This window comes from Hemiscyllium ocellatum, chromosome 4 (genome assembly GCF_020745735.1).
Source record: "Hemiscyllium ocellatum isolate sHemOce1 chromosome 4, sHemOce1.pat.X.cur, whole genome shotgun sequence".
Lineage (NCBI taxonomy): Eukaryota > Metazoa > Chordata > Chondrichthyes > Orectolobiformes > Hemiscylliidae > Hemiscyllium > Hemiscyllium ocellatum.
Window position 1 is genome coordinate 73,717,380 of NC_083404.1, and position 24,360 is coordinate 73,741,739.

A 24,360-nucleotide genomic window follows, 5' to 3' on the forward strand; every position below is an offset into this window, starting at 1 on the left:
TCAGGTTTCTGAGGTATGTCATCAGCCATCTTTAAAGTAGGATCGCATGACTGCTATCATTCTGCATCCAAGCATGAAAAAGTGAGAAACTATGACCTGCTGTGGGAAAAGACAGCCATCTGAGAATTTTGTGTAAAGTTGCAAAGCATCTGCAGACTAATGGAGTGGTAATCCTTGCTGTTGACAAATATTACTGGATGATTTGAATGGCTTAATTACAGTCAGTAGTATCCTGAACCTGTGGAAAGTCATCTAGACCACAAACACAAGTAAACTCGCATTTGACTAGCAAATATGGCATAATTGTTGGATCTTAAAGAAGAAAACAGTTATTTATTAATAATAACGGTCAGCCACTAACTGCAGTATCCTGCAAATATATCAGGCAAAGCCCTGTTAGATTCCAGAGGCAAAGAAGCTGAGGATGGTTGTGTTTTTGATTACAGGTAAAACGTGGCACCAATTGAAGCTGAAAGGAAGACATATTTCAGCAAATTGCTACTACCTGAGTTGAGGTCTTGAATCTCCTGGCCTGGTGATGTTCAATAAGGCAAGGCAACCTACTTTCTGCTTCTTTGCACTGTATTTCACTGTTGCTCATCTTTCTCCCATGGAGCTGCAGCTCTAGGAGCAGCAAAATACTGGTTACATTGGTCCTCATTTGAGAACCAAAGTAAAACCTAATTCAGCATTCTAAAGTGCAGATCAAACCTCTCGACTTCCAAGTGCAGGTAACACTTTAAGATATCATAAAGATGTACAGTATGGAAACACACCCTTCGGTCCAACCTGTCCATGCCGACCAGATATCCTAACCCAATCTAGTCCCACCTGCCAGCACCCAGCCCATATCCCTCCAAACCCTTCCTATTCATATACCCATCCAAACGTCTCTTAAATGTGGCAATTGTATCAGCCTCCACCACATCCTCTGGCAGCTCATTCCATACACGTACCACCCTCTGCGTGAAAATGTCGCCCCTTAGGTCTCTTTTATATCTTTCCCCTCTCACCCTAAACCTATGCCGTCTTGTTCGGGACTCCCCGACGCCAGGGAAAAGACTTTGTCTATTTATCCTATCCATGCCCCTCATAATTTTGTAAACCTCTATAAGGTCACCCTTCAGCCTCCGATGCTCCAGGGAAAACAACCCCTGCCTGTTCAGCCTCTCCCTGTGGCTCAGATCCTCCAACCCTGGCAACATCCTTGTAAATCTTTTCCGAACCCTTTCAAGTTTCACAACATCTTTCCGATAGGAACGAGACCAGAATTGCACACAATATTCCAACAATGGCTTAACCAACATCCTGTGCAGCCGCAACATGTCCTTCCAACTCCTGTACTCAATACTCTGACCAATAAAGGAAAGCATAACAAACGCCTTGTTCACTATCCTGTCTACTTGCGATTCCACTTTCAAGGAGCTATGAACCTGCACTCCAAGGTCTCCTTGTTCAGCAACACTCCCTCAGAAATTACGATTAAGTGCATAAGCCCTGCTAAGATTTGCTTTCCCAAAATGCAGCACCTCACATTTATCTGAATTAAACTCCATCTGCCACTTCTCAGCCCATTGACCCATCTAGTCCAGATCCTGTTGTAATCTGAGGTAACCCTCTTTGCTGTCCACTACACCTCAATTTTGGTGTCATCTGCAAACTTACTAACTGTACCTCTTATGCTCACATCCAAATCATTTGTGAAAATGACAAAAAGTAGAGGACCCAGCACCGATCCTTGTGGCATTCCACTGGTCACAGGCCACCAGTCTGAAAATCAACCCTCCACCACCACTCTCTGTCTTCTCCCTTTGAGCCAGTTCTGTATCCAAATGGCTAGTTCTCCCTGTATTTCATGAGATCTAACCTTGCTAATCAGTCTCCCATGGGGAACCTTGTCGAACACCTTACTGAAGTCCATATAGATCACCTCTACTGCTCTGCCCTCGTCAATTTTCTTTGTTACTTCTTCAAAAAACACAATCAAGTTTGTGAGACATGATTTCTCACACACAAAGCCATGTTGACTATCCCTAATCAGTACTTGCCTTTCCAAATATATGTACATCCTGGCCCTCAGGATTCCCTCCAACAACTTGCCCACCAGTGACATCAGGCTCACCCGTCTATAGTTCCCAGACTTGTCTTTACCGCCTTTCTTAAACAGTGGCACCACGTTTGCCAACCCCCAGTCTTCCGGCATTTCACCTGTGACTATCGATGATACAAACATCTCAGCAAGAGGCCCAGCAATCACTCCTCTAGCTTCCCACATAGTTCTCAGGTACAACCTGATCAGATCCTGGGGATTTATCCACTTTTAACCGTTTCAAGACATCCAGCACTTCCTCCTCTGTAATCTGGACATTTTGCAAGATGTCACCATCTATTTCCCTACAATCCATATCTTCCAGTAACTACTGATGCAAAATATTCATTTAGTATCTCCCCCATTTTCTGTGGATCCACACAAAGGCCACCTTGCTGATCTTTGAGGGGCCCTATTCTCTCCCTTTTGTCCTTAACATATTTGTAAAAACCCTTTAGATTCTCCTTGATTCTATTTGCCAAAGCTATCTCATGTCCCCGTTTTGCCCTCCTGATTTGCCGCATAAGTATACTCCTACTTTCTTTATACTCGTCTAAGGATTCACTTGATCTATCCTGTCTATACCTGACATATGCTTCCTTCTTTTTCTTAACCACTCAATTTCTTTAGTCATCCAGCATTCCCTATACCTACCAGCCTTCCCTTTCACCCTGACAAGAATATACTTTCTCTGGACTCTTGTTATCTCATTTCTGAAGGCTTCCCAGTTTCCAGCTGTCCCTTTACCTGCGAACATCTGCCTCCAATCAGCTTTCAAAAGTTCTTGCCTAATACCGTCAAAATTGGTCTTTCTCCACCTTAGGACTTCAACTTTTAGATCTGGTCTATCCTTTTCCATCACTATTTTAAAACGAATAGAATTATGGTCGCTGGCCCCAAAGTGCTCCCGCACTGACACCTCAGTCACCTGCCCTGCCTTATTTCCCAAGAGTAGGTCAAGTTTTGCACCTTCTCTAGTAGGTACATCCACATACTGAATCAGAAAATTGTCTTGTGCACACTTAAGAAATTCCTCTCCATCTAAACATGATGGCAATCCCAGTCAATGTTTGGAAAGTTAAAATCCCCTAGCACAACTACCCTATTATTCTTACAGATAGCTGAGATCTCCTTACAATTTTGTTTCTCAATTTCCCTCTGTCTATTGGTGGGGGTTGGGGGGGGGGGGGGGTTTATAATACAATCCCAATAAGGTGATCATCCCTTTCTTATTTCTCAGTTCCACCCAAATAACTTCCCTGCATGTATTTCTGAGAATATCCTCCCTCAGCACAGCTGTAATGCTATCCCTTATCAAAAATGCCACTCCCCTTCCTCTCTTGCCTCCCTTTCTATCCTTCCTGTAGCATGTGTATCCTGGAACATTCAGCTGCCAGTCCTGCCCATCCCTGAGCCATGTTTCCATAATTGCTATGATATCCCAGTCCCATGTTTTTAGATTAGACTTACAGTGTGGAAACAGGCCCTTCGGCCCAACAAGTCCACACCGACCCGCCGAAGCGCAACCCACCAATACCCCTACATTTACCCCTTACCTAACACTATGGGCAATTTAGCATGGCCAATTCACCTGACCCGCACATCTTTGTGACTGTGGGAGGAAACCGGAGCACCCGGAGGAAACCCACGCAGACACGGGGAGAACGTGCAAACTCCACACAGTCAGTCGCCTGAGTCGGGAATTGAACCCAGGTCTGACAGGCGCTGTGAGGCAGCAGTGCTAACCACTGTGCCACCGTGCCGCCCTAACCATGTTCCTAACCATGCTCTGAGTTCATCTGCTTTCCCTGTTTAATAGTTTAATTTATTAGTCCTATTTTGTCCCTGCCTGCCCTGACTATTTGACTCACTTCTGTTCTCAGCTGTACCCGTCTCAGATTGATCTCTTTCCTCACTATCTCCCTGGATCCCACCCCCCCACCTTACTAGTTTAAATCCTCCCAAGCAGTTCTAGCAAATTTCCCTGCTAGTATATTAGTCCCCATCCAATTTAGGTGCAATTCATCCTTCTTGTACAGGTCAGTTCTACCCCAGAAGAGATTCCAATGATCCAAAAATGTGAATCCTTCTCCCATATACCAGCTCCTCAGTCATGCATTCATCTGCTCTATCCTCTTATTCCTGCCCTCACTAGCTTGTAGCACTGGTAGTAATCCAGATATTACTACCCTTGAGGACCTTCTTTTTAAATTTCTGCCTGTTTCTCTGTAATCTCCCTTCAGAGTCTCAACCTTTTCCCTTCCAATGTCGTTGGTTCCAATGTGGACTGACCTCCTGCTGACCCAATTCCCCCATGAGAACATTCTGCACTCTCTCTGAGACCTCCTTGAGCCTGGCACCAGGGAAATAACACACCATTCTGCTTTTTCACTGCTGGCCACAGAAATGTCTGTCTTTACCTCTGACTACAGAATCCCCTAACACAATTGACCTCTTGGAAGCCAACGTACCCTTCATTGCATTAGAGCCAGTCTCAAAACCAGAAACTTGGCTGTTCATGCTACATTCCCCTGAGAATCTATCACCTCCTACATTTTCCAAAACAGCATCCCGTCAACTCATCTTTCAGACAACGTATTACGAACAAATCCTTTCACACAAGAAGGCCTGAAAACAGTCGTGTGCAGTGAATAGTTACTGGTGTATTTTTCTGTCTTCATTCAGATTGTACAATTGTCACTTTCCCCTTGCCTCAATTACACTGGTGACTTGCAGGAATCTTGGGAAACATGTCAGGTCAAAGTTGAACTTAAAATCAACTGGGCAACACAGTGGCTCAGTGGTTAGCACTGCTGCCTCACAGCACCTGGTAACTGGGTTTGATTTCAGCCTTGGGAGACTGTCTGTGTGGAGTTTGCACATTCTTCCTGTGTCTGTGTGGGTTCATTCCGTGTGCTCAGGTTTCCTCCTACTGTCTAACCATGTGCAGGTCAGGTGAATTGGCTGTGATAAATTGTCCATTCTGTTCAGGGATGTGTAGGTTAACTGCATTAGTCAAGGGATATATAGAGTAATAGGATAGGGAAATGATTACTCTTCTGAGGGTCAGCGTGGACTTGTTGGGCCTAATGGCCTATTTCCACACTGTAGGGATTCTATAATCATGATGAACATGACGATAGAGGCAATTAATTGATTCATATATCAGAATTGAAAAGTTGCCTCTTCCACATGGAGATTGCTATTGCTGCACAGCTCCTGTACAATTCTTAAGTTAGCAGGTTGGAGCCATCTCCTGGTGTGCTTATATTTTTGCCAGTTTTAAGACACATATGTAAACCCCAATCCAGACACTCACCATGTTAAAATTTCTTTCTTTAACTCTTTCCCTCTCTGTGCAGGTACCGCCTGACCGGATGTTTTTTTTTCCTGCGTTTTCTCTTTAGCTGATGAAAAGTTCAGCCTCAGGTAGTTGCCAGGTGCAGAGATGAGACTGGATTCTCCCGAACCATTGCTCACAGGTTGGGAAGGTAGGAGAGCTACCAACATAGCAAAGGGTAGGCAATGGAGCCAGGTGAGGGGCAGGGCATAAGGAAGAGAGCTTTTCACTTACCAAATCATGTTATAAGTGATTTGGCTTCCCACTGGTTGGTTTGATGAACCACTTAAAAATGTGCAATTAAGGGCTATTCTCACCTGGCAATTTGAGCTCATAAAATGAGCCATAGTAGAATTACAGACTAGGTTGTAATAGCAAATTGGGCCAAGGTTAATCAATGCTGCTAATTTGGTGTAAGGATGGGGGTGTCACAAATCATGACTTACCCACTCCACTTCAAATATAGATGGGCAGCATGGAAATTTGGTGATATCACTTTTTTTATGTGACGACAACACTGGGCAGATGCCCAGCTGCCACTCTATCCTGTTGGAGCCTGAACCACATGTATTCTTAAAGGCATTCTTAAAAGGAGTATACATCAAATGGAGGAGGCTGTGTAGGATATTGCAAGAATGGGTGCGTTGGGGCAGGAGGACTTCAAGGACCACTATTAAGAGAAATTGGAGCAACTAACAAAGTGGTCAAGCTCAACTGTTTGGACCTGAAAGTTTACAGCAATGCTGACACCTGGACAGTTAGTTCTGTGAATGCATTTTTACGTTGATCTCTCTCTATCTGCCCCGACACCATTCAATGTACCTCATACTCACCACTAAATAATCTGCAAATAATTCACACTATTGTTTAAAACTTTGATTTTATTGACATTTAAAGAACACATATCATAGTAGTCATCCATCATGTACTTTATATTCATGATTGAATGGCGGAGTGGACTCGATGGGCCGAATGGCCTTACTTCCACTCCTATGTCTTACGGTCTTATAAAGGTTAGGCTAGTTTGCTTTAAGATTGTCAGTCTCAGAAAGTTATTGACCTCAGAGAAGTGTTTAGTATTTTTAGCATCTGAAAAGATAACTTTTAAACTGACATCAGTACGAAGGAAAGAAATGATTGACAATTAACTGGCATGTGTGTCTCTTTTATAGTCGTAAATATATTACAGTCAAAATATTTGACCACTTGGATGCAAGAATGACGGGGCACTTTCGGTTTAATGGAAAGCATATCTTGTTTCATGAGAGAAATCCAATGCTTATATTCTGGACAACCACTTGCAAAAAGTGAGGGTGGCATGGTGACTTAGTGGTTAGCACTGCTGCCTCACAGTGCCAAAGACCTAGGTTTGATTCCATTCTCGGGCAACTGTCTGTGTGGACCTTCCACATTCTCTCCGTGTCCGTGTGGGTTTCCTCTGGGTACTCTGGTTTCCCCCCCACAATCCAAAGATGTGCTGATCAGGTGAATTGGCCATGCTAAATTGCCCATATTGTTCAAGGATGTGTAGGTTAGGTGCATTAGTCAGATGTAAATTTAGAATAATAGGGTAGGGAAATGAATCTGGGTGGGTTACTCTTCGGAGGATTGGTCTGGACTTGTTTCCACACCGTAGGGATTCTATTCTATAAATAAGTGTCATTAGCTGAGCTTCAGCTGCAAATGAGATGAATAGTGAGGCAAAGATTGAAATGGATTGTGTATTTATGGAGAGTCATGTGCAGCTTAAGAGTGTGTAGGTAGAGAGAGAGAGAGAATAAATGATCTCTCAACAGTAAAACAGAACCGTGCAGATAGCACAGGGATCCTCTAAGTGCACCGCATACTCAAACTGGTATTTAGTTCTAAATAGGTGAAGGCAGTGTATCAGCAATGGCAGGTATTTCTGGGAATAATTCAGGAGACACAGCAGAGATTCATCCTGAGGAAAAAGAAGCATGGTACAGGGACGAGGAGGCAATCATATTAGGGAAGTCAGGAATAGCATAAGTTAAAAGAGAAAGCACCTTGCCTCTCACACCATGGGCCCTTATCTTACTCAGTTGCCTCTTGTGCAACACCTTGTCAAAGAGCTTATTGAAGTCCAGGTAGATAACATCCATTGGATCTCCTTGATCTCCTCTATAAGGTGGTGAAGGGCAGTGGGTAACCAGAGGATTGGGAAGCTTACAAAAACTAACAGACAACAACAAAAAAAGAAATAAGGAGGGAGGGGATTAAATATGAGGGTAAGCTGGCTAGTAATATAAAGGAAGACTGTAAGAGTTTCTTTAGATATATAAAAGGCAAAAGAAAGGCAAAAGTGGGAATTGGGCCACTAGAAAATGACGCTAGAGATAGTAGTGAGGAACAAGGAAATGACTGAAGAACTGAATAATTACTTTGCATCAGTCTTCACAGTGGAAAGCACAAGTAATATCCCAAAAATGCAAGAGAGTGAGGAGGCAGATCTGAGCATGGTGGCCATCACCAAGGAGAAGGTGATAGAAAAAGTGAATGACCTGAAGATGGATAAATAACCTGGACCAGATGGACTACACCCCAGCGTCCTGAGGCAGATAGCTGAAGAGATAGCGGAGGTGTTGGGGTGATCTTTCAGGAATCGTTAGTATTAGGCAGGGTCCCAGAGGACAGGAAAATCGCTAATGTGACACCCCTGTTTAAAAAGGGAGAAAGGCAAGAGATGGAAAATTACAGATCGATTAGCCTAACCTCGGTCGTGGATAAGATCCTGGATCCGTTGTGAAGGATGAGATTTCTGAATACTTGGAAATGTATGGTAAAATAGGGCAAAGTCAGGATGGTTTCATCAAGGAGAGGTCATGCCTGACAAATATGCTAGAATTCTTGGGGAAATAACAAGCAGATTAGATCAAGGAGAGCCTGAAGGTTCTACACAAGAGGCTACTGAGTCAGATAAAGGCCCCTGGTATTAGAGACAAGATGCTAGCATGGAAAGAAGCTTGGCTGTCTGGCAGAAAGCAGAGTGGGGATTAAAGGGTCCTTCTCAGGATGACAGCTGGTGACAAGTGGTGGTCCTCAAGGATCAGTGTTGGGACCATAACTTTTCACTTTATATTTTAATGATCTTAATGAAGGAACTGAGGGGTTTCTAGCTAATTCCTGTGGTGGCATGGGAGGGTGCCAGGACAGGAGGATGGGTTGTTGGTGGGTGTGGACCTGACCAGATAGTCACGGTGGGAATGGTCTTCCACCGCAGGAAATGCAAAACCTGTGCTCACACCTCCTCCCTCACCTCTATCCAAGGCCCCAAAGGAGCCTTCCACATCCATCAAAGTTTTACCTGCACATCCACCAATATCATTTATTGTATCCATTGCACCCGATGCGGTCTTCTCTATATTGGGGAGACTGGACGCGTCCTAGCAGAGCACTTTAGGGAGCACCTCCAGGACACCCGCACAAATCAACCCCACCGCCCTGTGGCCCAACATTTTAACTCCCACTCTGCCGAGGACATGTAGGTCTTGGGCCTCCTCCACTGCCGCTCCCTCACCATCCAACACCTGGAGAAAGAATGCCTCATCATCCGCCTTGGAACACTTCAACCCCAGGGCATCAATGTGGATTTCACCAGTTTCCTCATTTCCCCTTCCCCACCTCACCCCAGCTTCACCCTTCCAGCTCAGCACTGCCCTCATGACCTGTCCTACCTGCCAATCTCCCTTCTCACCTATCCACTCCACCCTCCTCTCTGACCTATCACCTCATCCCCACCCCCATTCATCCATTGTACTCTGTGCTACCTTCCCCCCCTGACCTATCACCTCCATCCCCACCCCCATTCACCTATTGTACTCTGTGCGACTTTCTCCCCAGCTCCACCCCTCTCTTGTTTATTTCTCCACTCTGCAGACTCCCTGCATCTAATCCTGATGAAGGGTTTTTGCCCAAAATGTCGAATTTCCTGCTCCTCGGATGCTGCCTGACCTGCAGTGCTTTTCCAGCACCACTCTAATCTAGATTCTGGTTTCCAGCATCTGCAGTCCTTGTTTTTACCTAATTCACCTAACCTGCACATCTTTGGACTGTGGGAGGAAACCCATGCAGACACAGGGAGAATAGGCAAACTGCACACAGACAATTAACCGAGGCAGGAATTGAACCCAGATCCCTGACGCTGTGAGACAGCAGTGCTAACCACTGAGCTTTCGTGAATATCAAAGCAGGGATGTAGTTCTGAGGCTATATACCTCTGAGTATTGTGTGCGGTTTTGGGCCCCATATCTCAGCAAGGATGCAATGGAGCATTTTCAGAGGAGGTTCATGAGAATGGTCTCAGGAATAAAAAGCTTAACATATGAGGAATGTTTGAGGACTCTGGGTGTATACTCAATGGAGTTTAGATGGATGGGGTGTGGGGTGGAGAATCTAATTGAAGCATACAGAAAACTGAATGACCTGGACAGCATGGATGTTGGGAAGGTGTTTCCATTGGTAGGAGATACTTAGATCCAAGGGTATTAAGGACAAAAGGGTAACTAGGGAAAGAATAGGGCCCCTCAAAGATCAGCAAGGCGGCCTTTGAGTGTAGTCGCATAAAATGCTAAACGAGTATTTTGCATCAGTATTTACTGTAGAAAAGGATATGGAAGATATAGAATGTAGGGAAATAGATGGTGACACCTTGCAAAATGTCCATATTACAGAGGAGGAAGTGCTGGATGCATAAAGGTGGATAAATCCCCAGGGCCTGATCAGGTGTACCCTAGAAGCTAGAGAAGTGATTGCTGGGCGTTTTGCTGAGATATTTGTATCATCGATAGTCACAGGTGAGGTACTGGAAGACTGGAGGTTGGCTAACGTGGTGCCACTGTTTAAGAAGGGTGGTAAGGGCAAACCAGGGAACTACAAGCCAGTGAGCCTGACATTGGTGGTGGGCAAGTTGTTGGAGAGAATCCTGAGAGACAGAATGTACATGTATTTGGAAAGGCAAGGACTGATTTGGGATAGTCAACATGGCTTTGTGCATGGAAAATCATGTCTCACAAACTTGATTGAGCTTTTTGAAGTAGTAACAAAGAGGATTGAGGGCAGAGGTGATCTATATGGACTTCAGCAAGGCGTTCGACAAGGTTCCCCATGGGAGACGGATTCGCAAGGTTAGATCTCATGGAATACAGGGAGAACTAGCCATTTGGATACAGAACTGGCTCAAAGGTGGTGAGGACAGAGGGTGGTGGTGGAGGGTTGTTTTTCAGACTGGAGGCCTGTGACCAGTGGAGTGCCACAAGGATCGGTGTTGGGTCCTCTATTTTTTGGCATTTACAAAAATGATTTGGATGCGAGCATAAGAGGTACAGTTAATAAGTTCGCAGATGACACCAAAATTGGAGGTATAGTGGACAGCGAAGAAGATTGCTTCAGATTACAACAGGATCTTGACCAGATGGGCCAATGGATTGAGAAGTGGCAGATGACGTTTAATTCAGATAAATCCAAGGTGCTGCATTTTGGCAAAGCAAATCTGAGCAGGACTTATACACTTAATGGTAAGGTCCTAGGGAGTGTTGCTGAACAAAGAGATCTTGGAATCCAGGTTCATAGCTCCTTGTAAGTGGAATTGCAGGTAGGTAGGATCGTGAAGATGGCGTTTGGTATGCTTTTTTTTATTGTTCAGAGCATTAAGTACAGGAGTTGGGTGGTCATGTTGTGGCTGTAACAATTGGAATATTGTGTGCAGTTCTGGTCTCCTTCCTATCGGACAGATGTTGTAAAACTTGAAAGGGTTCAGAAAAGATTTACAAGGATGTTGCCAGGATTGGAGGATTTGAGCTATAGGGAGATGCTGAACAGGCTGGGGCTGTTTTCCCTGGAGCGTCGGAGGTTGAGGGGTGACCTTATAGATGTTTACAAAATTATGAGGGGCATGGATAGGATAAATAGACAAAGTCTTTTCCCTAGGGTGGGGTAGTCCAGAACTAGAGGGCATAGGCTTAGGGTGAGAGGAGAAAGATATAAAAGAGACTTAAGGGGCAACGTTTTCACACAGAGGGTGGTACGTGTATGGAATGAGCTGCCAGAGGAAGTGTTGGAGGCTGGTACAATTGCAACATTTAAAAGGCATTTTGCATGGGTACATAAATAGGAGGGATATGGACCGGGTGCTGGCAGATAGGACTAAATTGAGTTGGGATACCTGGTCGGCATAGAAGGGTTGGACCAAAGGGTCTGTTACCATGCTGTACATCTCTATGACTCTATGATTCTATGGCACAGCCTTAGAATAAAGGAAAGACCTTTTAGAATGGAGATAAGGAGAAACTTCTTCAGATAGAAAGTGGTGAATCTATTAAATTCATTCCACTGAAGGCTGTGGAGGCCAGGTCATTGAATATATTTAAGACTTAGATAGATAGGTTCTTGATTATCAAGGGGATCAAGGGTTACATAGAGAAAGCAAAAGAATGAGGCTGAGAAACATGTCAGCCATGATTGATTGGTGGAGCACTTGATGGGCTGAATGGCCTAGTTTCTGCTCCTATGTCTTATGGTCTTATGATTGTGCAGCCACAGCCAGGTCTATGTGGTTTAGCTGTGTAGGGGGAGTCATTATTAACATGTGTTCAAAGGGTATAAAGATCTTGAACTTCATCTGACATCAGATCACTTAAAGCATGATATAATATAGGAAATATGCTCATCTATTATAATATAATAGCTTAACGTTAGCACATATGTTCCTGTTGGATTCAATACCTTGCCATCAACATCCCACTCCTCGTGTTGTGGGACACAGGACACATCACAACATTAGAGTTGAAAATGTGTTGCTGGAAAAGCGCAGCAGGTCAGGCAGCATCCAAGGAGCAGGAGAATCGACGTTTCAGGCATAAGCCCTTCATCAGGACATCACAACATTATCTCATCAGGTAACACATCTTGATGGACGCAAATCCACACTACTATCCTTTCCCATTTCCCTAAGTACATTGTGATGTTCAATATTATTTCACAGCAAAATATGTTTTCCTGGCAACATGCCAGCTTGATGCAAATGAAGCTTGAAGCCCAGTTGTGGGAGTACCTCAAAACTTATTATTCATGCACTGAGAAAAATCCCAGCATGAATTACACCAAAATTTCTAGGCTAAAAGAAAATAACTAAATTACATCTGAGGCAAGAAAATATCATGAGATGTGGTAAAACTGGTTCTAATCAGGTTAATGTTTCACATTGAATTCTAAATATGCAACTTGAAATATATTATAAAACAGTCAAATTATAAGATAACACTTATTATTTTTACTTAGTCTTTAATTAAGGCACACTGCATTTACCTCTCAGTGGTTGTCGGTCGGGTTGAACAGCTGCTAGCTCTGTCACAGTTTCAGTTCCACGTTCTCTAAACAACCAACGACGTGATGTGTTAAATCCCAGTTCTTGTTTTGTTTTCAGGTTCTTCATACGCAGCTGGGATAACAGGTATTTATTGTACATGCTTAGATTTGTAGCCAGCAACACTTAAATGGAACAACTTTTTCCTTTAAGTAAAAGGCAAAAATTGTTTTCCAAAGAAGTTCCTTCAGCACATTCCCATAAATCACTCACCTTAAATAGTCTTATCCCCTTATGTCGGTAAGGGTTTAGTAACACAAAGGAGACCTTTTTGATTTCACCAATCCCTTTAAGGCTTACCTATAAATAGGCAATAAAGTTTTCAGCTTTCCAGTGTTAATAAGACAAACCTACCAAGCAATAACCACAAACAAATTGGATTATTTTAGCAAAATGTTGCAATTATGAGAAAGCTCTGTTTCCGTGTTGTATAACTGTATGAATCTATGATTCTATTTACGAGGTTCACACCTTATTTTCTTTTAAATTCTATTCTTACTGCTAAATAAATGACATCACACTTCCCCACCAGTATATTCCAGCTACCACCTGTTCTCCACTCATTTAATTTGATGAAATCTCATGAAGCCACATCATGTTCTCTTTGCTATCTCCTTTCTCATTCTAGCCTTGTGTCATGTTGATTATCAGAGCAGTTTGGGTACACTTGTACAAGATGCAGAAAATAGTGAGGAAGACAAATGGCACATTGGGGAATCTAAAATGTGGGGGGCAGGATAAAGTGTTGATAAGTTAGGACTGATGCGAAGAGAAATAGAATTATGAATCTTTAGAATTCTCTAGGCCATAGGATTGTCGATGCTCTGTTGTTGAGTACATGTGGGGTTCAGATACACACATGTGGAGTCGATCAGGGAATCGATCAGGGAATCGAGAGAGCCTGCGGAAGTGAACAGTAAATGTAAAGAGTACATTAAACATTTATTTAATAAAGGCAGAGGAACTAGAACCATTGAATGAGAAAAGGAATTTCCTGGAATGATTTTTAACCTGTTCTTAAGGAGTGCACTATAGCCAAAGATATATATGTCATAAAAGGAGAAGGATTGATAGAATCTCTACAAAAACAACAAAAAAAGCTTGGAGAGAAAGCCAAAAGTATTTATAACTTCCGCAAGGACTCATACACTAAAGGAGAATGATCAGATGACCATCTGAGGGGCAAAATAATCTCATTGGAGAGAATTGCAAAGACCAAGAAATAACAAATACCATACAAGGTGTACAGAGCTGGCTTCTGGCTTATGAAAATAATCTTTGGGGCAGCACAATAGCTCAGTGATTAGCACTGTTGCCTCAGTGCCAGAGCCTTGGGTTTGACCCTAACCTCTGGTGACTGTGAAAGTTTTCTTCAGGTGCTCTGTTTTCCTTCCACCATCCAAAGATGTGCAGACTAGGTAGATTAGCCTGGGGAAATGGAGAGTTACAGAGAAATGATAACGAGAGGGTCTTGGTGGGATATTCTTCAGAGGGACTGTGTGGACTTGATGGGCTAAATGGCCTGCTTCCACACAGTAGGAAATCTATGATTCTATGAATTTTAGGGAAACGAGAGTAATTGGAAGACTCTTTTGAAGAAGCAGGACACAGAATCATGCAGGCATGTCTCTGCTTTGGTAAATTGGAAAGCCGCACAACTACCAAGCAATGACCCTGTCCAACATCACACCATCTTGAATGTAACAATGATTTTCAAAAGTATGGCCATCACTGAACACCTCCAATGTCTATGTGGTTATTATTGATGAGGAATTGAATTGAACTGGGCCGACTACATAAACACTGGGGCACGAACAGCAGAAAACCAGAAGCAGTAGACCATTCAGTACATCAAGTCTGCTCCATGATTCAATGAGATAATTGCTAATCTGAAAATCTGCGACTCCACTTTCCTATCTTTTCTCCACAACCCTCAATTCCTTTACTGATTAAAAAGCTGTCTGCCTCAGCCTTGAATATACTTAATGACACAACCTGAACAGTTCACTGTGATAAAGAATTCCACTGATTTATGACCCTCTGCAAGAATTTATTTCTCCTCATCTCTGTTTTAAATATGTGCCCACTTATTCTGAGATTATGTCCTCTGGTCTTAATTTCTTCCACAAGGGAAAAAACCTTTGCAAGTTTACACTGACAAGTTCTCTAAAAATCTTGTACGTTTCCATAAGGTCGCCTCTTATTCTTCCGTATTCCAAGTCCAATATTCCTCTCCCCATATCATACAGTCATACATCACAGAAGCAGACCCTTCGGCTCAACTCATCCATGCTGATCATGTGTCCGAAACTGAACTAGCCCTATTTGCCTACTTTTGGTTCATATCCCTCTAAACCTTTCCTATCAACATACCTATCAAAATGTCTTTTAAATGTTGTAATTATACCCACCTCCTCTGGTAGCTCATTCCATATACACACCATCCTCTATATGAAAATGTTGCCCATCAGGTCCTTTTAAATATTCCCCCTTTAACCTTAAACCAATGCCCCCCCCCCAGTTTTGGACTCTTTTACCATAGAGAAAAGACCTTATCTATGCCACTAATAATTTTATAAACCTCCACAAGGTCATCCCTATATTTCCTGCACTCCAGGGAAAAAGTCCCAGCCTACCCAAACTCTTCTTATAACTCAAATCTGCTAGTTTTGGTAACATTCCTTCAAGTCTTTGTTGCACAATTTCCAGTTTAATAACATTATTTATATAGCAGAGTGACCAGAATTGTATGCAATATTCACTCCAAATGTGCAGCTCTAACATGATGTCCCAACTTCGGTACTCAATTCTCTGATCAATGGAGGCAGTCAGACCAAGTACCTTCTTCACCACCCTGTATATTTGTAATGTCACTTTCATGCCTACACCCTAGATATCTTGATTTTACAACAGGCCCCAGGGCCCTATAATTAACTGTGGAAGTCCTTCCCTCATTTGTCTTATCAAAATGCAATATATCACATTTATCTGAATTAAACTCTATCTACCATTCCTCCTCCCACTGTCCCACTTAATCTAGATCTTGTTGTACTCTTAGATATCCGTCTTCTTCGTCTGCGATATCACCAATCTTGGTGTTATCTGAAAATTTACTAACCATGTCTCCTATCTTCTCTTCCAAATCATTGATTTAACAATAAAAAGTATTGGACACAGCATTGGTCACAGGCCTCCAGTCTGAACAATGACCTTCTACCATCACCCTCTATATACTACAATTCAGCCAATTTTGAATCCATTTGGCTAGTTCTCCCTAAATCCCATATGAAATATGGACTGAAGATGCTGGAGATCAGAGTAAAAAAAGTGTGGTGCTGGAAAAGCAGAGCAGGTCAGACAGCATCCGAGGAGCAGGAGAGTTGACATTTTGTGCACTGGCCTTTCATCAGGAATGTGGGGGTGGGGAGTTGGGGCAAGGGTCTGAGAGATATGACTGGGGTGGGGGTTGGGGGTGTAGTGAGAGAGAGAGAAACTCACGGAGATCCTTGTGGATGGAGGAGGAGAATTTCTTCAAGGTGGGCATCCTTGGAAGAGGCTTTGCAGTCAGGTTGCAATGATTAGAAGAAAGTGAGGACTGCAGATGCTGAAGATCAGAGTCAAAAAGTGTAGTGCTGGAAAAGCACAACAGGTCAGGCAGCATCTGAGGAGCAGGGGATTTGACATTTGGGGCCTAAGCCTTTCATCAGCATAGTTGCCAGGGAAGTTCAATCGCTCTCTGATCTCCCACATCTGACAAGAGCAGCATACCACTCCACTAATTGCCATTTCTGCCTCTTTACTATCCAGCAGACTTATGGAAACAAAAGGTCTTACCTTCCCTTACCTTGTTGCTACTTTCCCTCAACAAAGCTCAGCATTCACCTAGGTCCACACTTAGATTTACCACTAGCACTTTGACAACAAAGCAGTCTCTCTGAAGAAAGGCCACAAAATGGCTGGAACAAGACATGGCAATACCTGCCTTCCCTACTTCCCTTGTCTCTCACACTCTTCTCAACTCCCAGTGTTTTCACTCTCTGCAGCTCACCTCCATACCTCGTGTCAGCTGAGTGAACTTTCTCTGGACTGCTTCCAATGCCAGTGTAATATTTCTTATAAAAGGGTCCAAAATCATTCACAGTATTTCAGCTGAAGTCTGAGTAGTGCCTTGTATAGTTTTCATAAAAACTCTTTACTTTTATGTTCAATTCCCTTTGAAATAAAGGTCAGTATTTCACTTGCCTTCCCTATTAACAAATGAACTTGTATTCTAGCTTTTTCTGATTCTTGGACAAGCATTTCCAAATCCCACTGTTCTGCAGATTTTTACAGTCTGTTTTCATTTAATTAATATTCAGCTCTTATATTCTCCCTGCCAAATACATAATCTCACATTTCTCCACATTACATTCCATCTGCCAAGGTTTTACTCACTCACTTAACCTGTCCATATCTCTCTGCAGATTCTTTGTTTCATCGTCACTGTTTGACTTCCAAACTATTTTTGTATCATCTGCAAACTTGACTATAGTACATTCATCTTCATCGTCCAAGTCACTAATATATATAGTAAATAATTGATCCCTGTGGCACACCACATGTTGCCATCCTGAAAATGCAACTCCACCCCCCCCCCCCCCCCCCCCACACACACACACACACTTTATACCAACTTTCTCATGCTAATACCATGGGCTCTTATCTTAAGTCAGATCAGAGACCAAGAATTCTGAGGTAACTAAGCCAGATCCAAGTCAGGAGGATGCTAGAATACTTCACAATTGCTAGATTGAGTGCGGCTACAAGAACCTCCACACATTGCAGGACAATTTAATCCATTTAATCATACTTAACAAATTGCTAAGTTGCAATTCAGCAATTTAGCAACTGTCCTTCAGCAGCACCTTGTAAACTCACTAACCATTACCACCTAGCAGGACATGGGCAGCAGATACAAGGCAACACTACTATCTGGATATTCCCCTCAAAGTCACAAATCACTTTGACTTGAAGCAATGTCATTGTCATTGGAACTTGTATCTTAACAGCACTGTGACTATGCATGCATCACATGCATTCTAACAGTTTAAGAACTTGGCTCATGTCAGACTTCTGAAGTCCCATGAAAAAATTAAAAAAAACAGGCATACTCAACCTCAGTGGGTTATGCTCAGTGGGATTGTGCAGATTTGCTGTACCTGCACTTGTGGGCTGTTGGCTAAAGTTTGGAAAGGACAGTTGTTCTTTGGTTTTTCTTATTGCCAAAAAACACAAGGTTGAAAAATTTTAGATTATCATCCAATGGGAGTCTGGGCTTTTTCAATAACTATGTATGATCGGGGCACAGAAATGATCCTGCTTTTAAGGTTCCTTAAGGGTGGCACGGTGGCACAGTGGTTAGCACTGCTGCCTCACAGCACCGGAGACCCGGGTTCAATTCTTGCTTCAGGCAACTGTCTGTGTGGAGTTTGCACATTCTCCCCGTGTCTGTGTGGGTTTCCTCCGAGTGCTCCGATTTCCTCCCACAGTCCAAAGATTTGCAGGTTAGGTAAATTGGCCATGCTAAATTGCCCATAGTGTTATGTATAGGTGAATGGGTCTGGGTGGGTTGCTCTTCGGAGGGTCGGTGTGGACTTGTTGGGCCGAAGGGCCTGTTTCCACACTGTAGGGAATCTAATCTAATCTAATTACAGCAGTGCCTTAGATACAAAAGTACCTATGCACAGATTCTTTAGTTACAAGATTTAGACAGTACAGGGCTAATATGTCCAGAATTACAAAACTAAAAGTTCAGTACAGCAGTACATGCTGGCACCTCACTTCCACAGCAGACCCTGGCTCCACACTGCACTGGTGACACAACATACCAGGAGGCTGATGTGAGAGACTACTGCACCAGACTGGAAGGCCACCATGCCAAGCCAAGCAGCCTTTACAGGAGAAGGTTGCTGCAGGAGGTCTCCATGCCACACTGCGGGGCCTCTACGGGAGGTTACTGCTGTGTCAGGCTGGGAAGTCAGCACACCATGCCAGGAGGCCAATGTGCCTGATTTGGATGTTGCCACACTATGCCAAGAGGTCTTCATGCCAACAGTGAGAAGCCACTGCAGCATGGTGTCACACCATACAGGGAGGCATCTGCGGGAGGCTGCGAGGATACCATGCCAGGAGGCCACTGCACCAGAGGGGGCTAGGAATTGGTCCTCGCCAGAGGACGGGAATTGTCACCAAAGGCCAGGACTTGTGGCTTGCCGAAGGCTAGGAATCATTGCCAGAGGCAGTTAATTGTCACTCGAGGCCAGGGGTCAAAGTATAAATAAGAAGAGAAAGAAAGCACTGAGAGAAAGAAAAAGAAGAGTGGGCGGAGCGGACAGGCTCTGGTCGAAATGTTCTACTCCACTGTGCCAAATCAGCTCACATATTGAGAAGTAAGTGTAACTTTGAATTCAGTGCCATATAAATACAGAATGAGAAATAGAGATAATAAAGGAAAGATTGGAATCAGACAGTGAGAAAAGAAACAAAGATGACTAAGAAAACTTGCATTTTTAAGTCAAAACAAAATCTCTGAAAGCAATTTAAAACTGTAGTTGGCAATTTTTGCTATCAGAGAAGTTGAATGGGAGTTACTAACATTTTGTAATTAAAGCAGTACTTAGACTTTAAATGACTCACTTTATGTGGTATGAAGTTAAAAATCACACAACACCAGGTCATAATCCAACAGGTTTAACTGGGAGCACTAACTTTCGGAACCATTCTAACATGGTCATTCTAACAGATGAGAGACTTAACAAACAATCAAGGTATTTTTCAATGTATAATTTCAGTTACATCACACTGTAAAATTTTGCTATAAATTCTGTGTCTTACAATCGTGTAATCCACAACCAGCTGATGAGGGAGCAGCGCTCCAAAAGCTAGTGCTTCCAATTAAACCTGTTGGACTATAATCAGGTGTTGTTTGATTTTAACTTTGTACACCCCAGTCCAACACCGGCATCTCCAATTTATATGGTATGTTTCCCTGTATCTAGAATGAAAACAGAGGAACTTCATTCCACCTAATTATATATGACTGGGGAGTGAGATGATGAGCTGATAGTTCCACAAAACTGACGAGCAAATTAATGTGTCTGTAAAAGCCACTTCTCAATTTTGTTGAGCATCTGTCCTCAGCTAAAGCTAATGTGGCACCTGCACATCAAAAACCCAAAGCACTATGAGACTTGCTGTTTTCTTGACATCTTATGGGCCAATGTGCGATGATTTTGCTGCAAAGGGAAAAATACTATCTTAACTGTTCAGAGTAGTTCAATATTTTTGCTAAGTATCACAGTAATAGTGATAATATCCATAAAAGAATAAGAGGGTAGTTTCAAAAGGAATCAGCGTAAGCAAAAAAGCTAAACAATAAAAATCTTTCAGAATTATTTTTTAAATTGACTTACTTCAAATGGAATATTTTTCATATTTGGAATTTCTAGCAAAGCAGTTTTACCCTTTGTTCCAAATACTACCATGAAAATTTCTGGCTTTTGTATTATTCCACTACTGTCAGCCATCCTAAGTATCCATATGTTCCAACGTTCTTTGCGGTCAATTGTAACATGCTTCAAGGGATTAGTGAAAATGTCAGCAGATTCTGTACACAAACAAACAGATTGGGTTGTTCTGAAAGCAATAAATACTAGCAAGCATTCGATGCATTACAAGTAGTGAATCATAAACAAATAATCTCCTTATGAGACATCAATTTTAAAGTTGGAGGATAATTGAATCAGGAATGTGCAGAAATATCTTGTTTGCTACTTTGATGTTGTACATTCTGACCATATATTTATTTTCTCTGATGCAGTAATTAACTTCACGAGAAAAAGCTGATAGGAATGTTTGCTCAGAGACAAGTCTTTAATATTTCACAGATATTTAGATGTTCCATTAAAATTCAAAAGTTGGCCCAGAAATTCCAATCAGGGACAGGGTAGTGGTGTCTCACTAGGGGTGGATCTGGGTCAGGATGGAGGTGGTGAGTTGTTCGGTTGGTCAAGAGGCAGGGTGTCAGGACTGTTGCAGTTGAGTGTGCGTGATATGTGGTATTAGCCCGATGCTTTTGAGTCCAGTCAGAATCTGGCAGTGTTAAGTTGGTGGATGGGGAAATCCATGGGGTTTGAATGTCAGAGGTTTTGGCTGGGGGACAGATTTATTTTTGGAGGGCGACGGGGGATGGAGGGGGTGGTAGAAACATAGTAAAGGGGTTATTTGGTGAGTCAGCCTTTAGTTTAATTGCTACTCAGAAATTACAGTAGGTATTTAATCCTTTAAATTTCTTCCAGGTAGCTTTTAGATCGTCCAAAGTCTCTTGCACTAAGAATCTTTTTTGAACATGGAAATTGCCCCTTGGAAGTTGCAAGTTTCTGGTCAATTCTTTTGAAGAAGGCTGTGGCAAGGTTTGCTCGTGGTTCCAATGCATAACTCCAGTCTATTCTGCTACAACAATTATCTGGTTGTTAGAACATCTGGGCCATTCTTTCACATTCTTTGGCTTATTTCAAAAGAAAACAATAATAGGAAAAAAATGAGCCAAGTAATTGCTCCCTGTCAGTCAGTCCAAAAGAAAATACTATTATTTTCAAGAAACCTGATCATGGCCTTATAAAAATATCACAATGGTTTATTTATGCAAACAAATAATTGAACAAATACACATGTTCTTCCTTTGGTTTCCCTATTTGTAGCGAAGACAGTGGAAACTAGTTTCAAGGTTAACTCCTATTTTAAGCACAAAGTTAAAAGAATAGAATTAGTTGAATAAGATATGTTAATAATTTGCGTACCTTTAATATGGATAATTACTTCAGAGAATTCATCAACCTTTTGATGTTTGCCTATCCAGTCATTGTGGACAAAAATAAATCTAGAAACAGGCATTTCCCCTTCTGTTATCACAGCTTTCTCCAGGAACCAGTGATCTGGTTATGAAGTAGGAACAAAAATAATTTAAACAAAAGTACAATCAGATTACATCAGCTGAAATAAGATATAAAGGAGTTATTTTCAGGTGGAAAGTGGTTTGGGCAAGTACAATCGCCATTTGGAGGCGTGGCAAATCTCTCCTGTTTCTTGCATGATTGAGGCAAGCTGCCAGCATGAAAGTGTTCATGGCTTAAAAGTCAGGATACCTGATATATATCAGATGCAGATTCTTAAAGACATTCACCATCTTAAGTATTCAGGAGATAAAGACTCACAACAATTTTTCTTTTTGTTTTTTTAGCCACAGAAGGAAATAACACCATAGATTTGCAGGAAGACTCCTGAGATCTTCATTTGCAGCCATGCAGTTCTTTGTACAGCAAGGTCACAATAGAAAAGAGTTCCTTTTCCTGATGATGGTTACCGTACACCATGACAAATTGGTCAATTAACTTTTGAGACCTGGCAGGTATAATCATTATTATAGTATTATATTATTTTGTTACAATATTGTGCTAAGAGAGAATGCTTACAGACCAATGGGAAATTTTCCACCTTACGTTGTCCATTCTGGTGTCCTCTTTCCATGTGCCTACATTTTTCCTTTTCAGGTAATGTTCCAATTGCCTTCAGGCATCTTGCTTTGCACCGCTTCCATTACATTCTCAGCAGTGTTTTTCAAATTCAAACCATTTGCTGCATTGTAAAAGATTTCCCTCATGGCGCCATTGCTTTCTGTTTGCTTATTAACTTAGAACTTGCCCTCTGCGTTATGATCATTCCACAAATTCTTTATGCATGTAAACACTCAGATCTCTCTGCACCTGCATCTCTTTAGAATTGTGCCATTATTTTATAATGTCTCTTTGTATTCATTGTACCAAAATTAACGATTCCACCAGTTTGAGCATTAACTTTCGTCTGCCATTTCTTCAACTATTCCACCAACCAATCTTTTATAAGATCTAATTATCTTCCTCATGGTTCACAATACCTGTGGATTCACAGAGTCACAGAGGGCAGAAAAGGCCCTTTGGTCTATCAAGTCGACACCAATATAATTACTATAAATGGTGTGCTAATCCCAATTTCCTGCACTTGTTCCATGTCCTTGAATGTAATGATATTTGAAGTACTCATCCAAATATATTTTAAAGGTTGTACGGTTTACAGCATTCACTACCTTCCCAAGCAGTGCATTCCAGATTCCCAAATGCTGAGTGAAAACATTTTTTTCCCCAAAACTTCTCTGTGAATCTTCTCCCCTTATCTTGTCCTATAAAAGTAGTGTTGTCCCAGTCGAACTCATGTTGCTTGTCATCTGAGTGTGTGGCTATTAAGGATAGCTGGTCATGTCATTTCGTGGCTAGTTGGTGTTCATGGATGAGGACTGTTAGCTGTCTTCCTGTTTGTCCTATGTAGTGTTTTGTGCAGTCCTTGCATGGGAATTTGTACACTACTATTATAGGACAAGCCAAACAGAGAACAGCCAGGGAATTCCTAGAGGCATGGCACTCATCCACAGATTCAATCAATAAGCACATCGACCTGGACCCAATATACCGGCCACTGCAGCGGACAGCTGGAACTGACAACCGGAAGGGGCAGGTACAAATCACTATAAATGTCGGAGGAAACATCACAGAAGCGCTTCACAGGAGGCTCCCAAGCACTGAGGAGAGACAGGGGACGAAACGTCTGCAACACAAATTCCCAGCTCAGCGAACAAAACCACAACAACGAGCACCCGAACTACAAATCTTCTCCCAAACTTTGAGGACCTTTTAATATATTGATACAGAAATTTTCCCTTGATACATTTCAAGAGAATCTGCTACCTCAATATTCATCATACTATAAGTATCCCAATTTAGGTTGGAAAACCTGTTATTCCCTAGTATTATTCCCCTATTATTACTCTTGCACACTTCTGTGAACTGTCTACATATTTTCTCTCCTTCCTGCTGACTCTTTGGGGTCCTATAATACACTTGCAATAAAGTAACTGCCTCCTTAACATTCCTGTATTCCACTCACAAAGCTTCATTTGAGGAGCCATTTCTCCTTATTGCAGTAATTGATTCCTTAATTAATAGAGCTATACCACCACCATTTTTACACTCTCCTCTGTCTCACCTAAAAATCCCATACACTGGAGTGCTGAATCGCTTTCCCTTAACCATGTTTCTGTGTTGTCAACAACATCATACATCCTTGTGTCATTCCATGCCCTTAATCTCTGTGAATTGTAAGATTTAACTATCTATAAATGTTGAAATTTTACTCTGTACCCTAATCTTGAAGTGGTTCCTGAGATGAATTGTGAGTGCACTACATTTTGGAGATGCTAGTTCTGGATATGATGCTACATCAAGGCCTCATCTTTGTACTTTGTACATCTTGTACAAAGTATACTTCGTACTCAGATCCTTTACAATGACAGCCAACATGCCATTTGCATTACCTGTTACTTACGGCACCTCTAGTTTTCCCTGATTCATGAGGAAAAACATCTTGAGCATTTGGACAACGGCACTTGTTAATCTTTCACAATTTACTAAATACACTTTCTTT

The 24,360-nt window shown here is 42.2% G+C and overlaps 1 protein-coding gene across 1 annotated transcript in view; it reads right to left on the bottom strand.

Annotated features, from left to right (window-relative positions):
• Positions 1-24,360, bottom strand: part of LOC132815212 (lipoxygenase homology domain-containing protein 1-like) — a 202,642-nt gene that overhangs the window by 67,683 nt on the left and 110,599 nt on the right. Inside the window, exons 9-12 of the mRNA XM_060824026.1 lie at positions 21,648-21,782; positions 20,262-20,455; positions 13,024-13,110; positions 12,753-12,885 (exon numbers count right to left, since the gene is read on the bottom strand). Of these exons, the coding sequence (XP_060680009.1) occupies positions 12,753-12,885; positions 13,024-13,110; positions 20,262-20,455; positions 21,648-21,782 (549 nt within the window). The remainder of the gene's footprint in view (positions 1-12,752; positions 12,886-13,023; positions 13,111-20,261; positions 20,456-21,647; positions 21,783-24,360) is intronic.